At 37.6% G+C, this 22,919-nt stretch overlaps 1 protein-coding gene across 1 annotated transcript in view; it reads right to left on the reverse strand.

The window, feature by feature from the left end:
• Positions 1–22,919, reverse strand: part of LOC124137117 (E3 ubiquitin-protein ligase rnf213-alpha-like) — a 389,816-nt gene that overhangs the window by 164,147 nt on the left and 202,750 nt on the right. The window contains exons 24-39 of the mRNA XM_048383821.1: positions 20,922–21,061; positions 20,655–20,729; positions 19,070–19,176; positions 15,661–15,796; positions 14,504–14,702; positions 12,763–12,997; positions 12,485–12,628; positions 8,432–8,540; positions 8,062–8,227; positions 7,192–7,360; positions 5,573–5,691; positions 4,822–5,019; positions 4,534–4,659; positions 4,294–4,414; positions 3,551–3,789; positions 1,492–1,574 (exon numbers count right to left, since the gene is read on the reverse strand). Of these exons, the coding sequence (XP_048239778.1) occupies positions 1,492–1,574; positions 3,551–3,789; positions 4,294–4,414; positions 4,534–4,659; positions 4,822–5,019; positions 5,573–5,691; positions 7,192–7,360; positions 8,062–8,227; positions 8,432–8,540; positions 12,485–12,628; positions 12,763–12,997; positions 14,504–14,702; positions 15,661–15,796; positions 19,070–19,176; positions 20,655–20,729; positions 20,922–21,061 (2,366 nt within the window). The remainder of the gene's footprint in view (positions 1–1,491; positions 1,575–3,550; positions 3,790–4,293; positions 4,415–4,533; positions 4,660–4,821; positions 5,020–5,572; positions 5,692–7,191; positions 7,361–8,061; positions 8,228–8,431; positions 8,541–12,484; positions 12,629–12,762; positions 12,998–14,503; positions 14,703–15,660; positions 15,797–19,069; positions 19,177–20,654; positions 20,730–20,921; positions 21,062–22,919) is intronic.

A 22,919-nucleotide genomic window follows, 5' to 3' on the forward strand; every position in this document is an offset into this window, starting at 1 on the left:
CAGACAGAACAAATTTTTTGACAGCCTCTCAAAAAGGGTTGTCTTGGTAAGATTCTTTTAGTCTCTTGGCCTGAAAGGCCGACTTGTGTGCCTTGACCACCAAGTTAAAAGGTAGAGTACTGTATCTCTAAGGAATATCCTGGCAGACCTCTTCCACAACCTTGATGAGCTTGTTATTAAACACCTATGGCAACGAGACAGCTTGAAGCACAACAGCTCCAGAAGGTCCTCCTGCATTTTAACAAAAGTGTATTCCAGCAACGAACCAGTTTATGTAAGCACTGATGTCCATCGTGTGATTATTTGCTCTAGATAAGTCAGTGACGCTGGCCAGATGGAAGCTGAGCTTGGTGTCAGAGCTATGGAGCAGCTTATAATATTCCTCGTCAATTGTGGGAGAATCCAGCCAAAGGCAATCATGAGTTAGGTACAAATTTTCATTGGCCTGGTTGAAAGCTTGAGTTCCATAGCTGGGCCAAGGTTGCAGATTACACTTATGGTAGGTTATGGCAGGGGTACAGTTTCTTCTTCAAGTTTAGGTCACAAGTCTGGCATGAGATAGTTAATTTCCTCCAAAGGTTTGGCAAACGAATAACCTGTCTCAAATCAACTTGAGGCAAATAAGTCCATATTATCTTCCCAATGGTTGAAATCTGTATCTGTCAGATGAGTCCCCATGCCCAGTTGGTAACCACAGTTGGTGACCATCATCCCAAATTTCCTCATAACCAGCCAGTATGGGTTTTGTCTCTAGCACAAACAGGAAAAGAAGTGAGCTGTAGGCTACAAGTGCTACTGCGGGAACTAGTTGTGTGTAGTTGACAGAGAAGAGGACTAGAGGAATGACATAATATGGCATGCATTTATCATATACATGGCAGAACAAGCCGATTAAACTCAGAATATTTTACAAATTGCAGAACCATCTGGCATCCGTTATTGTGATTGTTGTCATTTAGCAGTTTAGAGTCTTTTTTGTGTACTGATGTTCTTTGGTACATATTGTTCTTTCTTTTGTTTGACTTGTTCATTGGTATTGTGTTGTATTTTTAGTTTTTTATTTGAATGTAAATAATGACCTTTATTTGTAACATTCATTCTTTATTCATAATATTTGACTATCATTGCATACTTTTGTCCTTCATTTCAACTTTGTACTTTTTCACCAAACATAGTACCATGGAATGACAAACTATCAAAAAATGTGCCAGGAAACTTGGACAAATTTCTTTAGGTGTTTCTATGAGCACACACAAAATGTACAAGGATTCTAGGCAGCTGTATGCTATTACTAGTACAACTGATTATAGTTAGTTAACAGTGAAGAGGACTTCTGTTGAAAATCTAAAGATTTGCTTACAATGTGATGACAACCAAAACAAAGAATTATAGCAATGATGTAATAGAGCTTTTTTATAGAGTTATTTGCTGTGTCATTATGAAGTTTTTTCTTCATCTGGATCAGATCATCCAATAAAATAGTGATTTTACCTAGCTTATCTGTTGTCTTGTCAGCTTCAACATGATAGCCAAGTCCTGCTTTTTCAAGTCTCTGAATCAACTCATCAGAATGCCTGAAATGAATATTTGAAAATTTGTAAACATGCAATGGTCACAATTAAATTTGGGTAGGATGAAACTAGATATCTTTTCAGATTTGTGCACACTGTGGGCATAGTTGTGGTCTCTTACACCTTAATACTGGCTGATGTACACTGTTTCAGACAAAAATGGAGGAGATGGGGAAATTAATGAAAATCATTTTAGTTTTACTTATTGTTGCCGACTTTGGTTCTATCAAACCATAAACCAAACACTGAAAAAATGTCATACATATACTGTTTAATGTTCTGATATGCTATAGCATAATATTTCTCCCTTCATTGGAAAGACTGAGTGAGTGAATGATTTGGGTTTAATGTCGCTTTGAATAGTATTCCAGTTATATCACATGATGTGGGAGGAAAGCCTGAAGTGATGCAGGTCAAAGACGTTTGGTGAAAGCCACGAGCATTTGAAGGAACAGGGACCCATTTCACAAAATAATTGTACCGCTATGACTATCGTAATTCCTACACTTTAACATAGTTGTATGTCAGTCATGGCTCTACAATCAGTTTTCGAAACAATGCCACAGTTTGTACATACAGTGATCGCTCGCTATTGCGCTCTTCGATAAAGCGCTACTTCGGTTATTACGCGCGGTAACGCATGGCTCCCAAAATTTATGTACACTTTTAATACTGAGAGTTTTACACAGACATGATTGTATTGTTGTTCGTTGTTTATTTGCACATAACGCTTCTCATTGCATAATCAACGGTTTATCGCTGAATGGAGTTCTAATAATCTGTTTGAAAACATCCGCGGCAGGTCCCGGAAATACGATTGTTCTACTAGTTAACTTTTCACACTATACATCCTTTGATCTTAGAAGCGCATGCATGCAATAAAAGAGAACCACAAGTGAAGTTTATATTCTTAATTAGTGGGCAATCCAATTTAAGGCTAAACTGTCACACACATGTAGTTGCTGTCACAACACGGCGGTCATTCATTTCGTAATCGCGCTTTCGTAACATCGCCTGTTTTTTCCCCGTAGTTATAACAAGCGATTTCATTGGATTAAAATTTGTTTCTAATGACGCTTTCTTGCCGAAATCTGCTACAAGTTTCGTGATTGGTCAATTTTGAGCACGTGACCTCAGGCAGCCAATCAAGCTGTGATACAAAGCTCGTGTTTGATAAATTTCAGAAGTTAGCGAAAGATTTTTTGTTAAATCGTGTTATTCTGAACGTTTTAAGCAGGAAATCACTATATATATTAAAAATATGGAACTTTGCGAATGTATCGTGCTAGGTTACGAGCTGTGACAAAGATTTTTTATGCATATATTTTTGCATTAAACGTTGTGTCCGAGCCGAGAATTCAAGGCGACGAAAGCCAAGATGTCATTTGACTTACATTACACGTGATCGCACGAAACGATGGAAATAATAACTTAGATGTAAGTTTGATTACTTTTAGATGTATTTTTGTTGATTTTATTTATCACTTTGTATAATATATTTAAAGATTTGCTTAAAATAGTCTTTATTTTGCTCTTTGACATGTTCGATGCGGACCCGTTGTCGAAATGTGTGTCCGAGAATTTTATTTTCAATAACATCGCGGGAAATAGTGAATAATTTTTTAATTTATTGATAAAAAATGATAAATTAGAATGGAATACGTATTTCAGACATTGTGAAATATGACAGATTTAATAAATGAATGATATTACAGATATAGATCTAGGTCCATAAAAATATATACTATTCTGACGTGACGTGAGATAAACACATAGGCCTATTGATGATTTGAGATTTGCCGAGCGCGCTCCCCCGCCTCGGCCTCGGTTAAACGGCTCATCGTCTATAACGCCCACCAATTATTTGGACCCCATTGGTAGCGCAATAGCGAGCGTTCACTGTAGTAAAGAATACACAGAAGGAAATAAAGAAAGATGTACTTGCTAAATAAAACAACTTCAAATATTCTCAAACATACTTTCTGTAAGGATTGCAGGCAGCCACAATCTTGAGGTTTTCCGACAGTTTCAGTGGCTGTCCATCAATACAGCCATCACACATTATTTCCTTGATGAGTCCAATGGCTTCTGTTGTGTTTGCTTCATCAAAGAACAGCACAGTGTACATGTGTGAGTTCCTAGCCTTGTTAGCAATGGCAAGTTGTTCCGCATGCTTGACCTTTTTGATGATGTCGTCAGAGGTTGTGCCACCATGTACCTAGAAAATAGTCTCACAGCACTGTAGCTCCCCTTGACATGTCGTCAACGACTTAAAATGCCAACAAGCACAGCCACATAACATAAGTTGCTCTCAGATTTGTTATCAATATTAATATAAAATATTTACTGCATAAGATTGAGGACTAATGGACAAATATGAAACCAAGTAACTTAATTTCAACGTTTCCTAATCAGTATGAATGAATGTAAGGTCTATTATTGTATAGCATTGTTGCAATACAAAACAGATTTCCTTTGGACAAAGTTTCAACTCTGAACAGATTATATGCAAAATATAGAATGAGAATGTTTTGTGCCACTTTCAGCAGTGTTCCTATTACAAAATGGCTTGGGACACCAAGAATGGCCTTCACACAGTGTGGGAAAATGAACTGGATCTCTGTCAGGACCAACCAACATATTAACCACAAAGCAACAATCATCCCCACACAGCACTGTGAGAACCAATAACCTTATTTTACTTGTCTCATAATAGTTTTACCTTCATAATGACCATGTTTTCAATGTCAGAGCCTGGCATGCACTGTAGGGCACACATGAACTTGACCAGTCTTGTCTTCCCACATCCTGTCTCTCCCATGATTATCACTGGGATTCCACATCTGTAGAAGCGAATATTGACCTTCCATTATTTACCTACATAACATGTAACATGCAGCTTGCATGTATTATTTTACATATCTGTCATTAAATTCAAATACAAAATCTTATCAATACTTACCTAAATCTCATGTAAATTGCAAGTATCTTCTTGACATTGTCTGTTGTCAGTTCATATGTGTCATCAGGATCATGTACAAAGTCAACACCTGGCATCACACTGCACAGCTTAGCCAATCGATCAAGTCTGAAATTTGTCAAAGAAGCACATTAAAGTATATTTGAAAAAAGTATCAAACAGCAATTTTTAAAATTGCTAGATACTTTTATTATCCTTTAACCATGATGACATCAAATGGCATTCATTACATTATATATCTAAAGAACATTAGATCACACTTCAACTTACCTTTGCATCTGATCAAAGTTCTCATTGATGTTGACCCTGTTTCTGATCAGTGCTTCTTGTAGTGGTTTGGGCACGAGATTTTTCTCCAGCACCCTCCCTGTCTGCTGGTCCACCATGTTCCCAGTCCGGTGGTCAATGTTGAAGCCAAGGAAGGTCATGGTCTGGCCATCAGGGTTGAAGAAAATGTAAGGGTGTGGGCTGGAAATAGTTATCTGTTAGGTTAGATATTGTTTATAGATTACAGTTAAAATCCTCTTTTTAAAAAATGTTAAATTATATGTAGCCAAGGAAAGTCATGGTGTGGCCATCAGGGTTGAAGAAAATGTATGGATGGGGCCTGGAAACAGTTTAGATATCTATTTTTTAGAATTTGTCTTTATATTCCATTCAAAATTCTTTTCATCCAACACCATATCAGTGTCAGAAAATAAGGGGTGGGTGGGGTGGTCCTCAAGCTTTGAGGTTTGCTTCTATAGTATTTGAAACTATAGACCTCCTCAATCATGAAACAAGGTAATGACTAATACCCCTTTTTTGACTTTCATGCTTAATTTCAAACATTGTGTATACTGTTACTTTAATAAAAATACATTACTTTATTTAGGGAAGAGGCCTGAAGATGGAATTGAATATCATTTTGCAAGAACTTTGGGAAACTACAATAATATATTTCTTGTAACATAGAACAAGTGTTCCAACAAATAAAGCATGTAGTTGTGCACATAACATTTTCAGACATATAATATCAAACCTGCTTTCCCAAGTCCGCTTCATCTGAAACTGTGTGAGATCTTCTTCTTCTCTGTCTTGAACCTTCAGCTGGTCCAGTGGAGGCTCTTCGCTCATCACCAGTGACCTGGTAGCAAAGTCCTTGAGGCAGACAAAGACAAAATATTCTATTTGCAAACTTTGTGGTTTTACAAATGTGAAGACTCTACACAATATTGCCCATACTTTCTGAAACTGATTTCTCATGTATGCCAAAAATATGCCATATTACTATTAAATATAACCTCTGGTACCTTTACCTTTTACACAGTTTATTCCACAATGTAAGCAGAACACAAGGGATCACATATGTGCTAAACATTATAAATGCAAAAGGGCTCCACAATACATGTTACTTATGGAGTAGTTCAAAAGTAAAAAAAAAGAGGATAAAATGTACCTTAGGGTTTGAGATATACCCCCATTTCTTAACTTAACAATGAAAATGTTGACATCCACCAAATGATTTCATAAAAAACAAGCATGAAATACTCACATCCCCCGCCAATATGACATGTCAGGTTGTGTGCAATGCATTAGCTCCTGTGAACTATGTTCACTGGGCCTTTTTGTAAATGGCCTTATTGCAGCACTAAAAAACAGTTATTACTGGTGTTGTTTTTCCATCTGCAGTTAATGATGGAATCTGTAACTGAATTTGTATTGAGTAAGGATGAGACATGTGGACGAACAACTTCTTTATTACAATTAAGGAGCGATGGTTTCGGTGTAGGTTCTAACACCTTTATCAAGCAAGTGAAGTACAGAGTATGGTTGACAAGAATATATAGTGTTTATACAGTTGAGTAGGTTTAAGATCAGTTACACTGTTGTATTTGTAATGAGTTGTGTTTCTGAAAGAAGTTAGTCAGTGAATGCAACAACTGTCTTCATGACACTTTTGGAGGAACATACACTCAAGCAATGCAGAACTTACCAACAAGAAAGGAAATGTATTTAATACTGTGAGATGACATTATGTGCCAAGTTTGGTGAAGAAATATGGTACGGTTTTCAAGATCTGCTCCGGAAACGAAATGTGACAGAAGGACGGACGGATGGCACCCATTCCTATATCCCCCTTCCACTTCGTGGTGGGGGATAAAAATCATAAATCACAGTACCATTCCACAAATATTCTCAAAAGAGCACAACAAGTAATAGTGCTACTCCAACACACCATGAATGTGTTGTGAACAGGCATGACCTTTCATGTATTTCATCTCGTTTTACCTATGATAGTTATGGTTCGTTTTCTGAGTAAAAATATCACAATTATAGAGCTGTGATCATCATTTATTGTCTTTAACTGTGCAAAACCTGAAAAGTTAATTCAACAAATGCATCCCCACCCTAAAAACAAAAACAAGAAATAATTAATTCATTAATGTTTCACCTTCTTTAAACTTTTGAACTGCTCCCTTATGGTACTTTCTGCATTATTAACAATAGCAAAACAAATAAATACTCAACCATTTGGACAATATGTGTTCATGGTGTCATTATGTTATCACACAGATGTTTTGAGTGATGATCTAGAATCAAATAGTCATGGAAAAACAAGAAGTCATTGTGATGGTCATAATTAATCTGCACACTTACCCTTGACATCTGGATAAGGAAGTGCAGCACCAACACAGGGAAGCCAGGTAGATCCTCCAAAATGAGGTCTGAACAGAAGATGGAGTTCTCAAAGTCCACCAGCTGAGTATTCAGGAACCACACAAAGTTGTGAAGCTCAGACCAAGCTGGGTCTGGTACTCCACAGTGTCTACAAATATCCAAGTTTGAAGACTTATTACAAAACAGGAGTCCAGTGTAGGATATCATAGTTATAGAATCATATACAAGTTGATTATAAAACAAATAACTTAGGCTAAAAAAAAAAATCTTGGTTCTCAGGCACAGCCCCCTTCACAAATTCAGCCGCACGTTTTGTTTTACTTCCATTTTTTTTAATTTTTTTTTTTTTAAATCCTTAAATATTCCAAAACCAACAGTAGTCAAATACTGTATTCCACTATTTTACTCATCAAAGTAGGGAGGCCCTTTCCCAGGTTGATTGCGCACAACTTTTTATTTGGTTACACAATTGTTCATTTGGTTACATACTAGTTTGAACAACCAAAACAACCAAAACAAACCAAAGATACCACCCGCCCACAATATATTTTCAAAAACCATTGCCTGAGGACCAATTCTTCTATTTATTAAGCCTTATATGAAAACATAGCTAACACTTGCAAAGTGTTGAATTCATAATTCGGTGATATCAACAATAAATCTCAGGAAACAATCAAGCACCAGCACTCACTGTAAAAGGACATTGAGACTTCTTGTTGTGACCCTTCTGGCACAGCTGAGTTGATTTCATGTATAAGCTTATCAACAACATAAAGTGTCCACATATGGTATAGCATTTAGACAAGATACTAAAGAGGCATATACTGGGCTAGATTAACATATGCTTACTGTAACAGAGTAGCTAAGCAGTCTTCCTGGGTCCCTTCTGGTTCCTTGGGATCAATATCAGACATATTGTGTTTGGTGCCCCATCTTTTAAGGTATCGGTAAGGCCTTTGAAAAGCCTCACTTTCAAACTCCTTTTGATCAAATGTACTGTCATGTTCTCTAAATTCTATAAAATGAATGGAAGACAAGCGATTTTAGTTATGACAGATCATACTGTATACAACCCATGCTTTGCAAAGGTGCATTTGTGTTCAGACATACCAGTTGCTCTTCAATTGTACAACACAGCAAACATCAATAGCTAACAAAAGTAGGCATTTTGTGTGCATCATCATCAAAATTCATTTGTTTAAAAAATAAATCATATTACCTTTAGGGATGGTGTCTTCTGTGAGAATTTGCAGGGTGTCTTGAGGAGACCAGCAATAGACATCAGGCAGAATCTCTAATATGGTATGGATCAGATGCTGACTGGCTCTCTAAGAGAAAATAAATGTAATTAGTACAAACTACTAAATACCTTTATTGCACATATCCAAACCATAGGCTAATTACTGCTGGAACTCAATCAGCCCTGTAACTAAATCACACAACCACCCCCCCACCCCAGAGCAGCTTGTATATATGTTAATAAACCTGTGTATATGTAAATAAAATAGTTCAACAATGCTTGTATATATGTAAATGAATGTTATAATGATGCTTACATAATTATGTAAATAAACATGTCTTACAGATAACTATATATGAGAAGGCCTGTCTCAACATTAAACAATGTTGAGGTGTGCGTGGTTATTGTGGGCTAGTTTATTTTGGACAAATAATTGCCATGTAAATTGGCCCAGGGTTGGGAGTCGTCATGTCAATGGTAGTTGACCTTCTGGCTGGTGGCGGTAGCTGCCACAGTGCTTTTACTAATTTGGCAAGGCAGTGGTAGTTCCTAGTTGCCATGGCAATGGTAGGTTTTAGTGTACTTTACTAGCAGTTTAGTAGTCCACTAGTACCTACACACCCTTGGTCATGTCGTGTTGTTATTATAGGCTCGGGCATCGGTTTGGTAGCCTGTGCCTCACCTTTGGCATATTACATGAGAATTGCATCAGTTAAAACAGAAACATAGGCTAACCTATGTCCTGTCAGACATCTGTATGAAGATCTCTGTTACGTTATGTACAGATTAGAGTTACTTCCCCTGAACTACTACCAGAGGGCACTGAAGCACAACCTTATGTCTTTCTGAATGAGCCAGACTGACTCTGTGGTCTACTGGTAGAGCATCTACCTGGAGAGTGGAAGGTCAGGGGTTCGAGCCCCAGGCAGGTCATATACCAAAACAGTTTAAAAGATGGTATTTGTTACCCTGCCTGGTTCTCGGAATTATAATGGGGCTAAAAATGAGGACTGATCAGCTCAGAGTCAGTATACTGTGTTTGAGTGGGTATTCATGTTCAACTGAGGGATGGTATCTCAGTGGGCTGGCACTATAAAATTAGTATTTGTCTGGAGTAGTCCAAGCAGCCACACACACACACACATGTTAAATTGTATACAAGTGCAATAATCTTGTGCGTTAACCACATTTCAACTCACATCTGAGAGAGCCATATAAGTCTACAATGAAGTTGAGACTGATCAATCATGAGTTATTTTCATCTTAATACCCAGAGCACTTGCAATTATTGCAATAACTGTACATAGTTCATTCTGAGGGACAGAATTCTGTTAGGAATCAGATATGCAAGCACAATAATCTCTTCTGAGAGAAAGAGGGGCACAACACTAGAAAGATGCATTGACATATGCAAAACAGCTACGAATGATTCTGCACATTCTAAGAAAATGAGATCACAATTGGTCAATGCTGTAGCTTCCGTGGGAAAAGTGAAAACAAGGTCGAAGAAAAGGCATGGCAGTCAGAATAGCCAAAGAAAAAGAGTAACTTTTGTGGGTTCAAACATATTCTCAAGAAGTGAAACGCCCTGCATGTTGTTTTTTTTCAGATAAAAATCACATTGCTCGAAAGTGCCCAAAGCAGTCCAGAAAGTTCACATGGTGAATAATGACAGAGGAGGAATGGTTTCACTCAATCAGGACTGACAACCCCAAACAACTTAAACATTGTGTGCTTGTGAATGGAACTGAAGTTATTTTCCAAGCTGACACAGGTGCCACTGTCAACATAATACCAGCTGTAATTCTGAATCATGAGACAACTAATTTGTCTATGACTGCAAAGAACCTTACAGGATGAGAAACAATACTAAACTAACCAACATCGCCACTGCACTGTGAGGAACCAAGCCAAAAAGATGAAATTTGTAGCTGTGGAAGATTATTTTATACCTCTTCATGGATTAAAATCGGTCACTCAAATGAAGCTTATTACTGTGAATAAAGAGAACTTTGAAAGAGTTGCATTTTAGTCTACAGATGATAAATATGCTGTGGTGTATTTGATGGCAAACTTGGTGTTTTTGAAACTCCAGTTCACCTGAAAGTTGACAAGACCTTCAACCCAGTTGTGATGGAAAGGACTCTTATCAGGAGATTTACCAGGATCCTTGGAGCTGAATTGAGCTTTATGCCATAAACACTTCCTGTCTTTCCTGACTCCATGACCTGAGCCAATCAAGGGTCTTCTCCAAAGCTTATTTTTCATCAGGTTTCTGGCATGTGACACTTGATGAAGAATCATTCATGCTTACCCCCTTTCAAACGGTATTTGGGTGTTACAGATGGCTCTGACTACCCTCTGGCTTGTCTGTATCCTCAAAAATCTTCCAAAAGAAACTGGTTGACGCCCTCGAGGGTCTTCCTGACATCATATGTAATTGCAGATGACATCTTTATATATTGATAGGTTGATGAAGACCAAGATCAATGCATGGATGGATTCCTGATCCGACACAAAGAAATGAATATAAAGCTAAATCATGACAAACTGCAGCTTCACATGAGCAGGATCACTTTCAAATGACATCTCAAAACAAAAGATTCCAGACTGATCCTGGGAAAGTGCGAGCCATTTGGGATATACAGGCACCTCAGAACGTAGCGAACTGGGACTTATCAATCACCTCTTGAAGAGCCTTCGTGATATCACAGAAGCCACAGCACTTATGAGATACCTGTCAAAGAAAGACGTCCCATGGCTAAGGTCTGAAACAGAGCAGACATCGTTTGAACATGTCAAACAGATGGTTACGAAGACTCCAGTGCTGACATTTTCTGATCACAAGGTGCTGAAGAAAATGATGCATGCAAATATGTTCTAGGATCTGTCCTTCTCCAAGACGACAAGCCTGTAGCCTATGCAAGCAGACCACTTACTGGAAATCAAGAAAATTAAAAATCCGCAAATAGCAAAAGGCACCACTTCAGGATCTGTTTGATCTGTCAGCCAAGTTGTGTTGAAAGATATTGAACATTTTTTATAGTTGTACTCTGGAAATATAATCTACCTCCTAATAAGACAAAGTACAAATTGTTTCCATGGGAATTGAGAAAAATAAAAATGCCCCAAATCTGTAAATAGCAAAAGACACTATTTCAGGATCTGTTTGATATGTCTGCCAAGTTGTGTTGAAAGATACTGAACATTTTTTATAGTTGTGCTCTGGAAATATCAAAAAAGAGCAAACTCTGAAAAGACGGTTGATCCATACAGCTAGTTGGTGTGGAATTGCTAGCTTGTTTCAAATTGCCCAAGCTGAAATATGCTACAATCAATTTTTCAGAAAATTTGATTATGCAATAGGTGTAAATGAAGTAAACCCAAATTGCACATCATCAGTCAAATAGTACGAAGAAAGGGTAACTCACAACCTCGATTTGTTACAGATAATGATCAGCTATTAGATTGTTGTATTTAGCTACGGAAATGGGAGAAGTTTTTTTATCAATCCCCCAAAATACCTTTACAATTTCAGAAGCTGGTCAGGCAAAGAACATTCAGAATCTTTAGCCCTACCAAAATTTACCTTGCCATAGTCAAGCTGGCAGATGGCTTTTTCCTACACAGCAAGTAAAGAGTTCTCAATCATGAGATTTTTTTCATCTTAATACCCAGTGCATTGAAATGTAACAGTGTCTACCAGATACACAGTATAACATACAACCTTTCACTCTCCAGATATTGACAGATACATACCCTGTCCTATCTGACATCTGTGATGGTCTCCACCAGATACACAGTATTACATACAGCCTTTCACTCTCCAGATATGGACAGATACATACCCTGTCCTGTCTGACATCTGTGATGGGGATTGTCTCCACCAGATACACAGTATTACATACAGCCTTTCACTCTCCAGATATTGACAGATACATACCCTGTCCTATCTGACATCTGTCATGGTCTCCACCAGATACACAGTATTACATACAGCCTTTCACTCTCCAGATATGGACAGATACATACCCTGTCCTGTCTGACATCTGTGATGGGGATTGTCTCCACCAGATACAAGTCCAGGGGAGACTTGAGCCAGACATGTCCCATGTTGTTGCTGATAGAGCCCAGAACCAGCAGGTTGAAGAGGAGATAGTCAACACCTTCCTGAACCTGTAACAGTCAACTTGACATTGTTTAACTGGTGGTGTTTACCTGCTCATTTTATTCAATGCAGATATATTTAGGCCTTCTAGTTGGAAACCTGTTCAAGGATACTTGACACTACAAAGGTGAGTGGAGCTCACCTCATATGAGATGTCCAGGTGGAATATTCTTGGTAGGACTTGTCCAGGCTGAAGTGTATGATCAAGCAGTTTCTCTGCCACATCCATTGTAGACACACTTTTCTCATACAGATGTATGGACACTGATGTAGCAGGGACTCTAGGGTTCAGACGCTGCAGTGCCTCCACCTGGCGCTTCTTGTACAAGGTCTTCCCGACACCAGCTCTCTTGGACTTGATCACTCGCACTGTGGAACTACAGAAAAAATAGCACAAAATGTTTGTTCCATTACAGTGCAATCACTATCTCATGATTACTCATGAAACAACTCTAATTGACAGGTTCAAATTAATCACTCCCAAAATAAATACTTACTGAAGTTTTCAGTTTTATATCATTCCAAGTTCTAATTTGAACAAATAAAAACAAATTCTGAGCTGAGGTTAACTTGTGCTGTATCAAGTGACTTTCATTGACATCTCAACATTCTGACATGCATGTAAGGTAAGTAAGATACTGCAAATGGTTCCCTGCTTTCCTTACATGCTTTCTATACCAAAGATGTGAATTAGTAATGGCACTTTTCAGAGCTTTTTATTTGAAAGAAAAGTTACGTATATCATTTTCAAAATTCTAAATTATAATTCCAAAACAAAACAGGAAAACATTCCAAAAAAACCCATTCCTGTATGTATGACGCTTTTTTTAATACTCTGTCAGTGTATGATATCACACAATCAACCATGTAAGTTGCTGAAGACCTATTTTAATAAGAAATCCCAACAGGGTGTATTATATCTCATGTGCTGACAACATTTCATAAAAAGTTTCATGAGTAATCCTCCAACTTGTTCCTGCAATGGAAGTTGTAATTAACCTGACCTCCCTTGTAAGCTGATGTTGACAAACGACATTAAATATGGAAATTTTGCATGGTTACTGTTTCTAGAATGCTGGCCATACCTATTTAAGTGGTCAATTCGAGGCCCTCCGACTACGACCTGACATGTACCTAAATACTTGCCCAGAGCGGATGGTATACTTATCAGAAACACTAACTGTTCTGCCTGTTTCCAATAGTGATTGCTGGATTTAAGAATGAAGCACATGTCTTATCCAAGTGTGAAAAATACTAGGCATTTGGGAGTGCACAGACTTTCATATTAGGGTCTATTATTGTATATTGCTACATGCACTTATTTTTACCTATTGTTTTGCCTTTTATGAATGTAAACATTATCCTGTGTATTTCAATAAAAATATGTTGATTGTCCATTGATCTTGCATGGTTATTTACTGATTTCACAATCTAGTTCTAGACAAGATCATTTTCCGAAAATACTTTCCAATTATGAATTTTCAAACCTGAACCTGATAGGGAATGCATTACACTAAAGCCATCATGGGAGATCGTGTTCAATAAATTATTAATTTTGTTTTGTTTGTTTGTTGTTTAATTGTCCGCACTCAGCAATATTCAAGCTATATAACGGCCGTCTGTAAATAATCAAGTCTGGATCAGACAATGCAGTGATTGACATTATCAGCATTGAATTACACAATTCAAATATGATGACATTTATCAACCAAGTCTGAGAGCCTAACCACCCGATCCCATCAGTTGCCAGTTGCCATGACAGGCATGGGTTGCTGAAAACCTTAATTCTAACCCGGATCTTCATGAGGGTCCAGGTCATTAATTTCCAAATGGTGCTTTGCGACAGTTAAAGAATCATTAAAGCAAAAGTTGAAAACTCGTACCTATCGAAATCTAATCCAGAGGCAGATGTCATTCCCCCTTTTTCATACTTCTGTGAAAACTTCAACTGCAGGTATTGTCTGATATCTTCCAAGTGTTGCAGTGGAGGTGAAGGGCATCTCTGTCTTTCAAGAGCTGCCACAATTCTTGCTTTGAACTCATTCTCTGTCGAACACAAAATCACGAGCCGATAGTCAAGACCTGAAATATGAAAAATACCATAACTACATGTGAAACATATAACTGAAAGCATCCATACATGGCTCCAAGTGATATTCCTACACATTGGATTACCCGGTATGCAGTTCGACATAAATGGAGGTTCATTTGGATGGTCTATGGTTTAAACATATTTATTTTCACAAAAGTGTGAAAATGGATTGGTAAAAACGTGAAGCGCTTATGTTAATACCGCTCCATTACACATAGGACATATTACAATAAATACATCAATGAAGGTTAGATGTAAGAAATAAATTGTACATGCCGTGCTAGATGTGTACATATAATAAATCTAATGGTCTAATGCACCTCAAACAGCAATATGGCAGGTGGAAGTCTGATTGTTAAAATTCCTACATAGTTTCCAATGAATTCAATGCTACCCAACTAATTTCAATATTTACTATACTTCTTATCGTTTACAGTTTGGATGGTGGGCTCCAGCTACATGGCCATTGCACGGCAGGATATTGCTGCTGAAGGGCACCAGTCCGGACCAATCAAGGATGCTATGGCTGGCAAGAGGTGGAATGAGGTGGACAGAGCTGAACACCGATTTAGATGTACAGGTCAAGGCGACACAGCGCAGACCCAGAGCCCTCATCACTCACCTAGCTGGGCTCCAACGACTTGTGCACGGTCAAGGACAGCAATTTGTTGCATGCCCTGGCACTTGTTTTACAGTAATTGGAGGATGGTATCTCCAAAGGTCAGTGTTTCTTTTCCCTATATAGGCAAGCTGGGAGCCTATGCTATCTTTGTGTATCAAGTGGCCATGGGTGTGAGGTAGCACTTTTGGTTGTGACTTTGACAGTGACCTTGAACTTACAAAACAGAACCTCTTAGGATGCAGCAGCAGCACCTTGCAAGTCTCAGGATTGTGCAAGTGAAATTATAACTTATACAACATGTTCCTAAGCACACCACAATTTTGTACCTTCTATTCTGTTTGCATACTCCTTTAGCTTCTTCTCTGCCCTCTCCTCTATTTCATACTGCAGCAAATCAGCATTGGCCATTGTATACAACTTGCCAGGGTTGCTGAAGAAGGCTCGCCGCAGGAAGATGTCAACCTGTAAAATGGGACCCATCAAGATGCTTTTCATTTATATGTGCAAACAAAAAAACATATAGGTCTCAAGTATTGTAACAGAAATAAATTCAAACATTTTTTCTTGCTTCACTTTTTGCAATCTCAGAAAAGAACCAACTTCCATTCTGTCAAAACATTTGATTTTTCAACTTTGTACATCACTATCCCACATGACAAACTTAAGAAAAAACGTGGTGACCATAGATATACATGTAGTTACATATCTATATTCAGAGGTTCAGGACAATTTGTGAATTATGAAAGCAAATGCCATCTGAAGTTTACTAAGCAAACAATATGTGAAATGCTGGACTTCCTCATTGATAACATCTACATACAATTTTGGGGTACTCGTTTATGCATATGAATCGGAATTTCTGCTCAGATTATCAAAGTCAAAACAAGGTAATTTCGCCAAGAAGTTTAACTTAAGCTTCAAGTAATTTGAAGATCTGATACCGTTCAATAACAATCAATTAGCCAATTCCCTTCCACTGATTTACCCACCTGAACTGGGAATAGAGAAGACCAGTGAGACCGCCTCATCTGTTTCATATTTAGATCGATGCATAAAGATTAAGAGTGAGAAAACACTCTCCACAAGACTGTATGACAAGAGGGATGACTTCAACTTTCCAATAGTCAACATTCCCTTCATGTCGAGCAATATTCCAGCAGCTGATGCCTTTAGTGTTTACATTTCACAACTTTTGAGATACAATAAAGCATTGTCTTTCAACAAAGAATTCAAAGAGCGCTATACTCTTGCTCAGAAGTTGTTTAATCAGGGTTACAATATTCAAGGCCCCAGTAAAGCTTTCAAAACATTTTATGGTAGACATGTGGAGGACATTTCCAAATCTGATACATCAGTGACGTCTGATGCAATTCCCTATTTTGACTTGTACCATATGTTCCTGTGCTTTTTCAGGTGAACAATTGACTTGACTTTGCATGGGTTTGTGATGGGTGCAACCGATGAGGTAGGAAATGCTCACATTTTCGCAAACACCTGTTATCATTACTATTTGATGGTGATTCATAAACATTTGCTCATGATATAGTCTGAATTGTACAATTGACTGATTGCGGAGATTTCTTTTGGATGTGGAAAGGGATTTGTCGCGTTATTTAATTATATATATCTCTACCAACCAGGTTTTACTACAGTGTATATAGGGTTGTTCAACAGACTATGGCTTGTTACAACAAGTGTTATAATTAGTTGTAAGTCAAAATCTCTGTCTCAGGTACATGTATACTCAACAACAAAAGTTCCTGTGACACCAATATTTTAGTGTAACAAGTAAAGTTTTGTTTTCAATATTGTAGTACATGTATGGAATAAAGTCACAAAAATGCAACTGCTACAGAAAAGCATGCATTCCATGCAAAAGTTGACTTTTATGCAAGCCCTATGCATTTCACTACCCAAGAATGGGTATAAAAACATGTGCATTGTTTAGCATCGTGCTGACAACAACCACTCAGAAAAACAACAAAATTACGCATTTATTCAACATTAAGAAATGCCACGCCTGTCTGAAAATGAGCATCTGCCAGCCATTGGTATGCTTGAAGCAGCATCGAGTCAATTTGGTGTTTATGGTAACCTTGGCAACAGATGAATGCAGTCAGAGACCATCCTCAGAGTGGCAGGCAACGCGTAACCAATAATCAACAAGTCAACTGGATTCGAACAACACAACTACGAAATCAATTCCAGCCAGCAACAGTGACTGCAAGAAACATCCCTTGCCTTTGACGAGTATCTTCACAAATTCGGATTCGAGTGTACCGACGTCGAGGTGAACGTTACGGCAATCATTGTGGAAGAAGATCAGCTCGGGGGTGGCAACATGACAACGCCCGGCCTCATATTGCACGGCTTGTTCAGGCTCCCTTCAACAAAACAATGTGAGTGTCGTACCATGGCCGGCTCACTCCCCTAATCTCTCACCAATCTAGCATGTGGTATGAGATGGATAGACGCCTTTGACGATATCCCACAGGACTTTGTGCGACGCCTGGTCCATTCCTTGAGGCGAAGATTTGTTGCTTGCATCGCAACCAGAGGTGGACACACATGCTATTGATTTGTAAATTGACATTTTGGCATGTTCATGTTTTTTATGAAATCACGCATTTTCTGAAGTCAGTATGGCAAATTAAACCATTTGAACACTTACAGGAGTCTTTTATCTGTTGCAAACCGAAATTGTTTCAGATTTGGTAAAAAACATAACTTTGCATCAAAATGTCACAGGAACTTTTGTTGTTCAGTATACATGTATATTACTCTCACTGCGTAATCAGGTTACAGGGTCAGTTCATTCTTGTTTTAAGGGTAGTCAGGTTATTCCATTTTAGTATGATTGAGAACTGTCTTGATCAAAGGGCTAAAGCCTACACGGTAGTTCTTTGTTACAATTGACTTTTACAAAATAAATGTGTTAAAATTCTGTGACAAAATACCAGTGACATTGAGTTTGCATTCTGTTTATTTCAGTAATTTGTACATGCTCTATACTTGACTTGTGGGTCTATATTAGTCATTACTGAATTAGACTGATGTTTATATATGAAGTGTCTGTAATATACATCTGTTTAAACATACTGAATAGTTCCACAGCACTATAGCTCACCTGGATGTGTAGTCAACCATTAAAAACATCAACAAAGACAGACAATAAAAAAAGTTTCTGTCAGCATTGATATTCAAAAAATTTCTGCATAAATACCAAGGACTTAAAACTAACACCAAAATCTAATAATTTGAAGAAAAAAACAACAACCTATGTCATCATAAGAAGAAACATACATGCCAAAGCTCCCTCATGCTGGCAATTTCACAAAAGAAGATATTTACAGAGCCAAATAGGCTTTTTGAGAGAACTTAGACAGCATAGTCAAAACAAGGTCAAAATTCAAAATAATGGGTGAAAAAAATGGAACATGTGTATTAAAACAAATATCAAATTTCCATAACAGCATTAAATAGCTTTTTCAATATTGCTTAATAGAAAACTTTCACCTACATTGTCCAATGGTTTCTGAGACATGTCTACAACACACGTCAGACACTGAATGGTGGCCAAACAGACTTTTATATGGCAAATGCTTTATATGGCAAATACAGTACATATATATGAGGGCAGAGGTGACACATTATGAAAGGTATCCAAAGTTCTGAGAATCTGAAATGCAGAATAACAGAGGACAATCTATCTACACAGATATGATTGAGCATTACCTGGTCAAAGGTAGTTTGTGGAGTGCACAGAAGGACTTCATCTGGTTGAGGAAGTGGCTCATCCTCTGAGTGTTTGTACATGTATACAACAGTGTTCAGCATATCAGCTGCAAATAGGATGTACAAACTATACAGTGATTGCAAAAGTGGTTAACTTAAGAGCAGAAAGCAAAATATGGTTTTAACTTAATGATACTTTCTCAGTCTAAATATTGACTTGAATCATTTGCTGTCAAATTAAATTTTTTATACATTTAAAATGCTAAATTTCTTGGCTATGTCTGGAATGATTATTATTATCAGGTTAAATTCTTGTCTAATTCAGGAGGCAAATCTAATTTTAAACCTTTCTCCTCTTCAACACAAGCTTTTGAACACATAGGTAGACAATAAAAAGAAAAGTGACACATCACTGTAGCTCACTAGGATATGTAGTCAAAAGTTTAAAATGTCAAAAAGACAGCCACTTTATGCAAGTTTCTGTCAGCATTCTAATTCAACATTTTCTGCATAATTACTGAGGATAAAGTATCAAAATAACATTTATGAGACATTCAACTAATTATCCAAAATGTTTTGATATCTGCAATGAAGAATGTACTATTGTAGAATATTATTGCAATACACAACAGTTAAATTTACTTCACACAATGTTTCAACTCCGAGCCTAATAATATTCCTTGTGACGAGAATAATTCTTAAACATCAAATAACTTATCTAATTGTTTCACAAATAACACACTGAAATCCTTATGATTTGAACAAAATATAATGTCATCATAAGAAGAAACATACACGCCAAAGTTCAGCTTCCTCAGTTTGATCATTTCAGAGGAGATGTTTACAGAGACAAAACATATTTCGGATAAAATTTAAGAGAATCACATGGATGTGACCAGAGGAGGTGCTTATTACAACACATGACTCACAATTTTGTTTAATTATCCAATATGGCTGCTATCAGTGTGGTAACTCCACATAACAAACACTGTCAGTCTTTAGAACAGTTTATATAGTTCATAAGGTTGGCATGCACATTTGCTGATCGCCATGCTGTTACAAGAGGGAGCATACATTGTATGAGAATGTTCGATGTACATTAGGGAGCGGAATCTATTACAATCAGCCACATTTGATTTCAATGGACAAACTTTACTACTACTACTACATCAGGTGACCATCTCACCCACCAAGCTTCAGACTCTGGCCCTTTAGGTTTTGGAGAAAATTACCATCACTGATCACAGGCTTAACGCAAGGATGAGAAGTTTTACTGAACTAAAGATAATATTTCTTGAATAACTATACAGGGCCATGACCTTACGAACAAGTTTTACCTTTGACAAGACTGATCAATGTTTCAAAACAACATTCCCCTGGGCTGTATGGGAGACATACTTATGATATCCCTCTGACTCATATGTCCTGGAACCTCTATGTTTATAAATAAAGTGTATTAACAGTGGTCTAGTTCTAACAAACCTTAAAGCATCCCTATTTATATTTGGGATGCTTAATAACATTGAATCATAACAATGAATTATAAACATTTTTTACAATCAATTCAATAAGACTTTTGCCTCACCTTGGGGGCACACTATCAAGTTCGGAATTCCTGCCTTTTGCTGTAGTGGAATAGTCCTGTTGAACTTACGCTGATCTGCAACAGTGTTTAAGTGAACGTAACAACATTACACTTAATCAAATGTACAACATATAGTCTGATATATTGTAGAAATTCATACACTTAGATTCAACTTAAGCATTTTTTGCAGTTTCCCAGGAACTTGGCTGTTTTTAGAGATTAGTACACTTATCTTCAGGTGCTTTGCTGTAATTTAGTGAGGTATACCTGTTTGTGCCAACTGTCTGAGGATGATGCCCAGATGTTCCAGACTGAGATAATCTGCTACACTGGATGATACAGCTTCCAGGAATGCGTCCCACACTGACCTCAGGTTGGAAGTCATATCTTGTACAGTGACATCATTTCTGACAATAGACATTAGAGTTTGCCTTGGTTTATCTATTTGTGAGTCTTGGGGACTCTCTGGAATTATTGGGGATGGTGACCAAGTGACCTATTGAGGTACACAGGCAGGCAACACGTGACACATTTTACTTCCAAAGACTTTTTTGGGACACCTAATCTCATTAATATCATATCTTATAAACCCCTTTCTCTGTCAAGATCTAACTCTGAAGTCATCTTAAGTAAAACGTAAGCATAATTGGGATTCATGAGTTCCTGAGCCAATCAAAATTCAGATTTGTAAAACATTTTGACTTCATTGTAAAAAATGACAACCTTGGACAGCACTGTACGGACAGCATCAGCAATGGATCATGAAGGAGAAATGAAACAACAGCAAAATTATATTCTTTCATCGTTAACAGAGAGACAACTGGGTGTAAATTATGAACAACATAACATTCAAAACTGCCAACTTAGCCAGGTTTTGAGATATAGAAATCAAATATGCTCTTGCTTGTACAGAGAAGTTAGAAACCTCCATGCTGTTTGGCAAATTAAAAAGTTCACCAATGTGACCGAAGGCCTGTTTGTCAGATCTTGTCAGGGTATGTTCCCAATGGGCCGACACTCTTATCAAAACATTTTATGGTTCAGTGTTTGTGTATTCATGCACCAGTAGTTTTTTTACTTACCCGCAAAATATGAACATTTCCTTAGTATGTTTACTCCCAATGTGCCTACACATTAAACAATATCAAAATATTTTACTTTTAACTGAAAGTGGCATGTTGATGATATTCTGATCACCTGATCACCTCAAATGTACAATATATTATATATAGTATTCACTGCTAATGATCTATAACTACAACAGCTTAGTCTGATGTATTGTCTTTCTCACCCATGTTCCTTCTTTAATGTATATACTGGCATTTTCTTTCACACCGACTGTGTACTCCAAAATAGTACAAACAGGAACCCTATTTCTCAATGCAAATAATTGCATTATGAAAACTCCCTGGCTTCTCAACCTTTGAAACTGCATGGGTATTTATGATGGTCTGTGAAAATGTCAGCACTTAGCAATGGCAAAGCTACAGACAGCAGAGTTAATCACATCGCAACAAGGAGGTCAGCAAGTTCTTCACAAAGATTACAGATATTGACTGAATGTAAAAGTTGCCATGCATTGGAAATGTGAACAGAAGGGGTGCAAGGGTAGATGCAGCACTATGGCTTTTTTCAGTACACCCAGGCTTCGTGGCGACATGTCAGAGAGAGGACATTCCTGAGAATACAAGGACAATCCTCAAGTTCAAAGCCACATTCAAAGAACTACTGCACTGACTCTCCTACATCTAGAGCTTGTTCAAGATGCCTTATAGTTAGATGTCAGGAACGAGGGACCACAAGGACAAAACATTGAAGAGTTCAGCAATTATGTGACTACCACTTGGGTGGACAATGATGCACGTTCCAACTGGATCATGGAGCTGCACTAGGAGGAAACCACGTATCTACCGTGACCTTGACCAGCGTCTGATGCACCTAAAGGGGCATTTCAAAAGTGGAAGAAAAAAGCACTGCTGCATCTCAATGCAACTGACCATTTGATCAAGCTACAGTAACTATGACCTTCTGTCAGTGAACTTTGTCAATAAAGCTTGTGTCAACTTGTGGAAACTGAGGCATGTTTTGTTACTGTTATTAGTGGAATAAAATGAATTTGAAATATCTTTTTCTGTAACTTCATTTTTATATTGTACATGGAAAAGCTGTTCCTTTAATTGGTACTATCAATCCCTGGGTATAGAAAGGGATGTTGAAGAATATTCCAACATGCCTACACATGTTGTTGTAGGCACATTGGCATCA

The sequence above is a fragment of the Haliotis rufescens genome, unplaced genomic scaffold, assembly GCF_023055435.1.
Source record: "Haliotis rufescens isolate VD_foot unplaced genomic scaffold, xgHalRufe1.0.p SCAF_5, whole genome shotgun sequence".
NCBI classification, from domain to species: domain Eukaryota; kingdom Metazoa; phylum Mollusca; class Gastropoda; order Lepetellida; family Haliotidae; genus Haliotis; species Haliotis rufescens.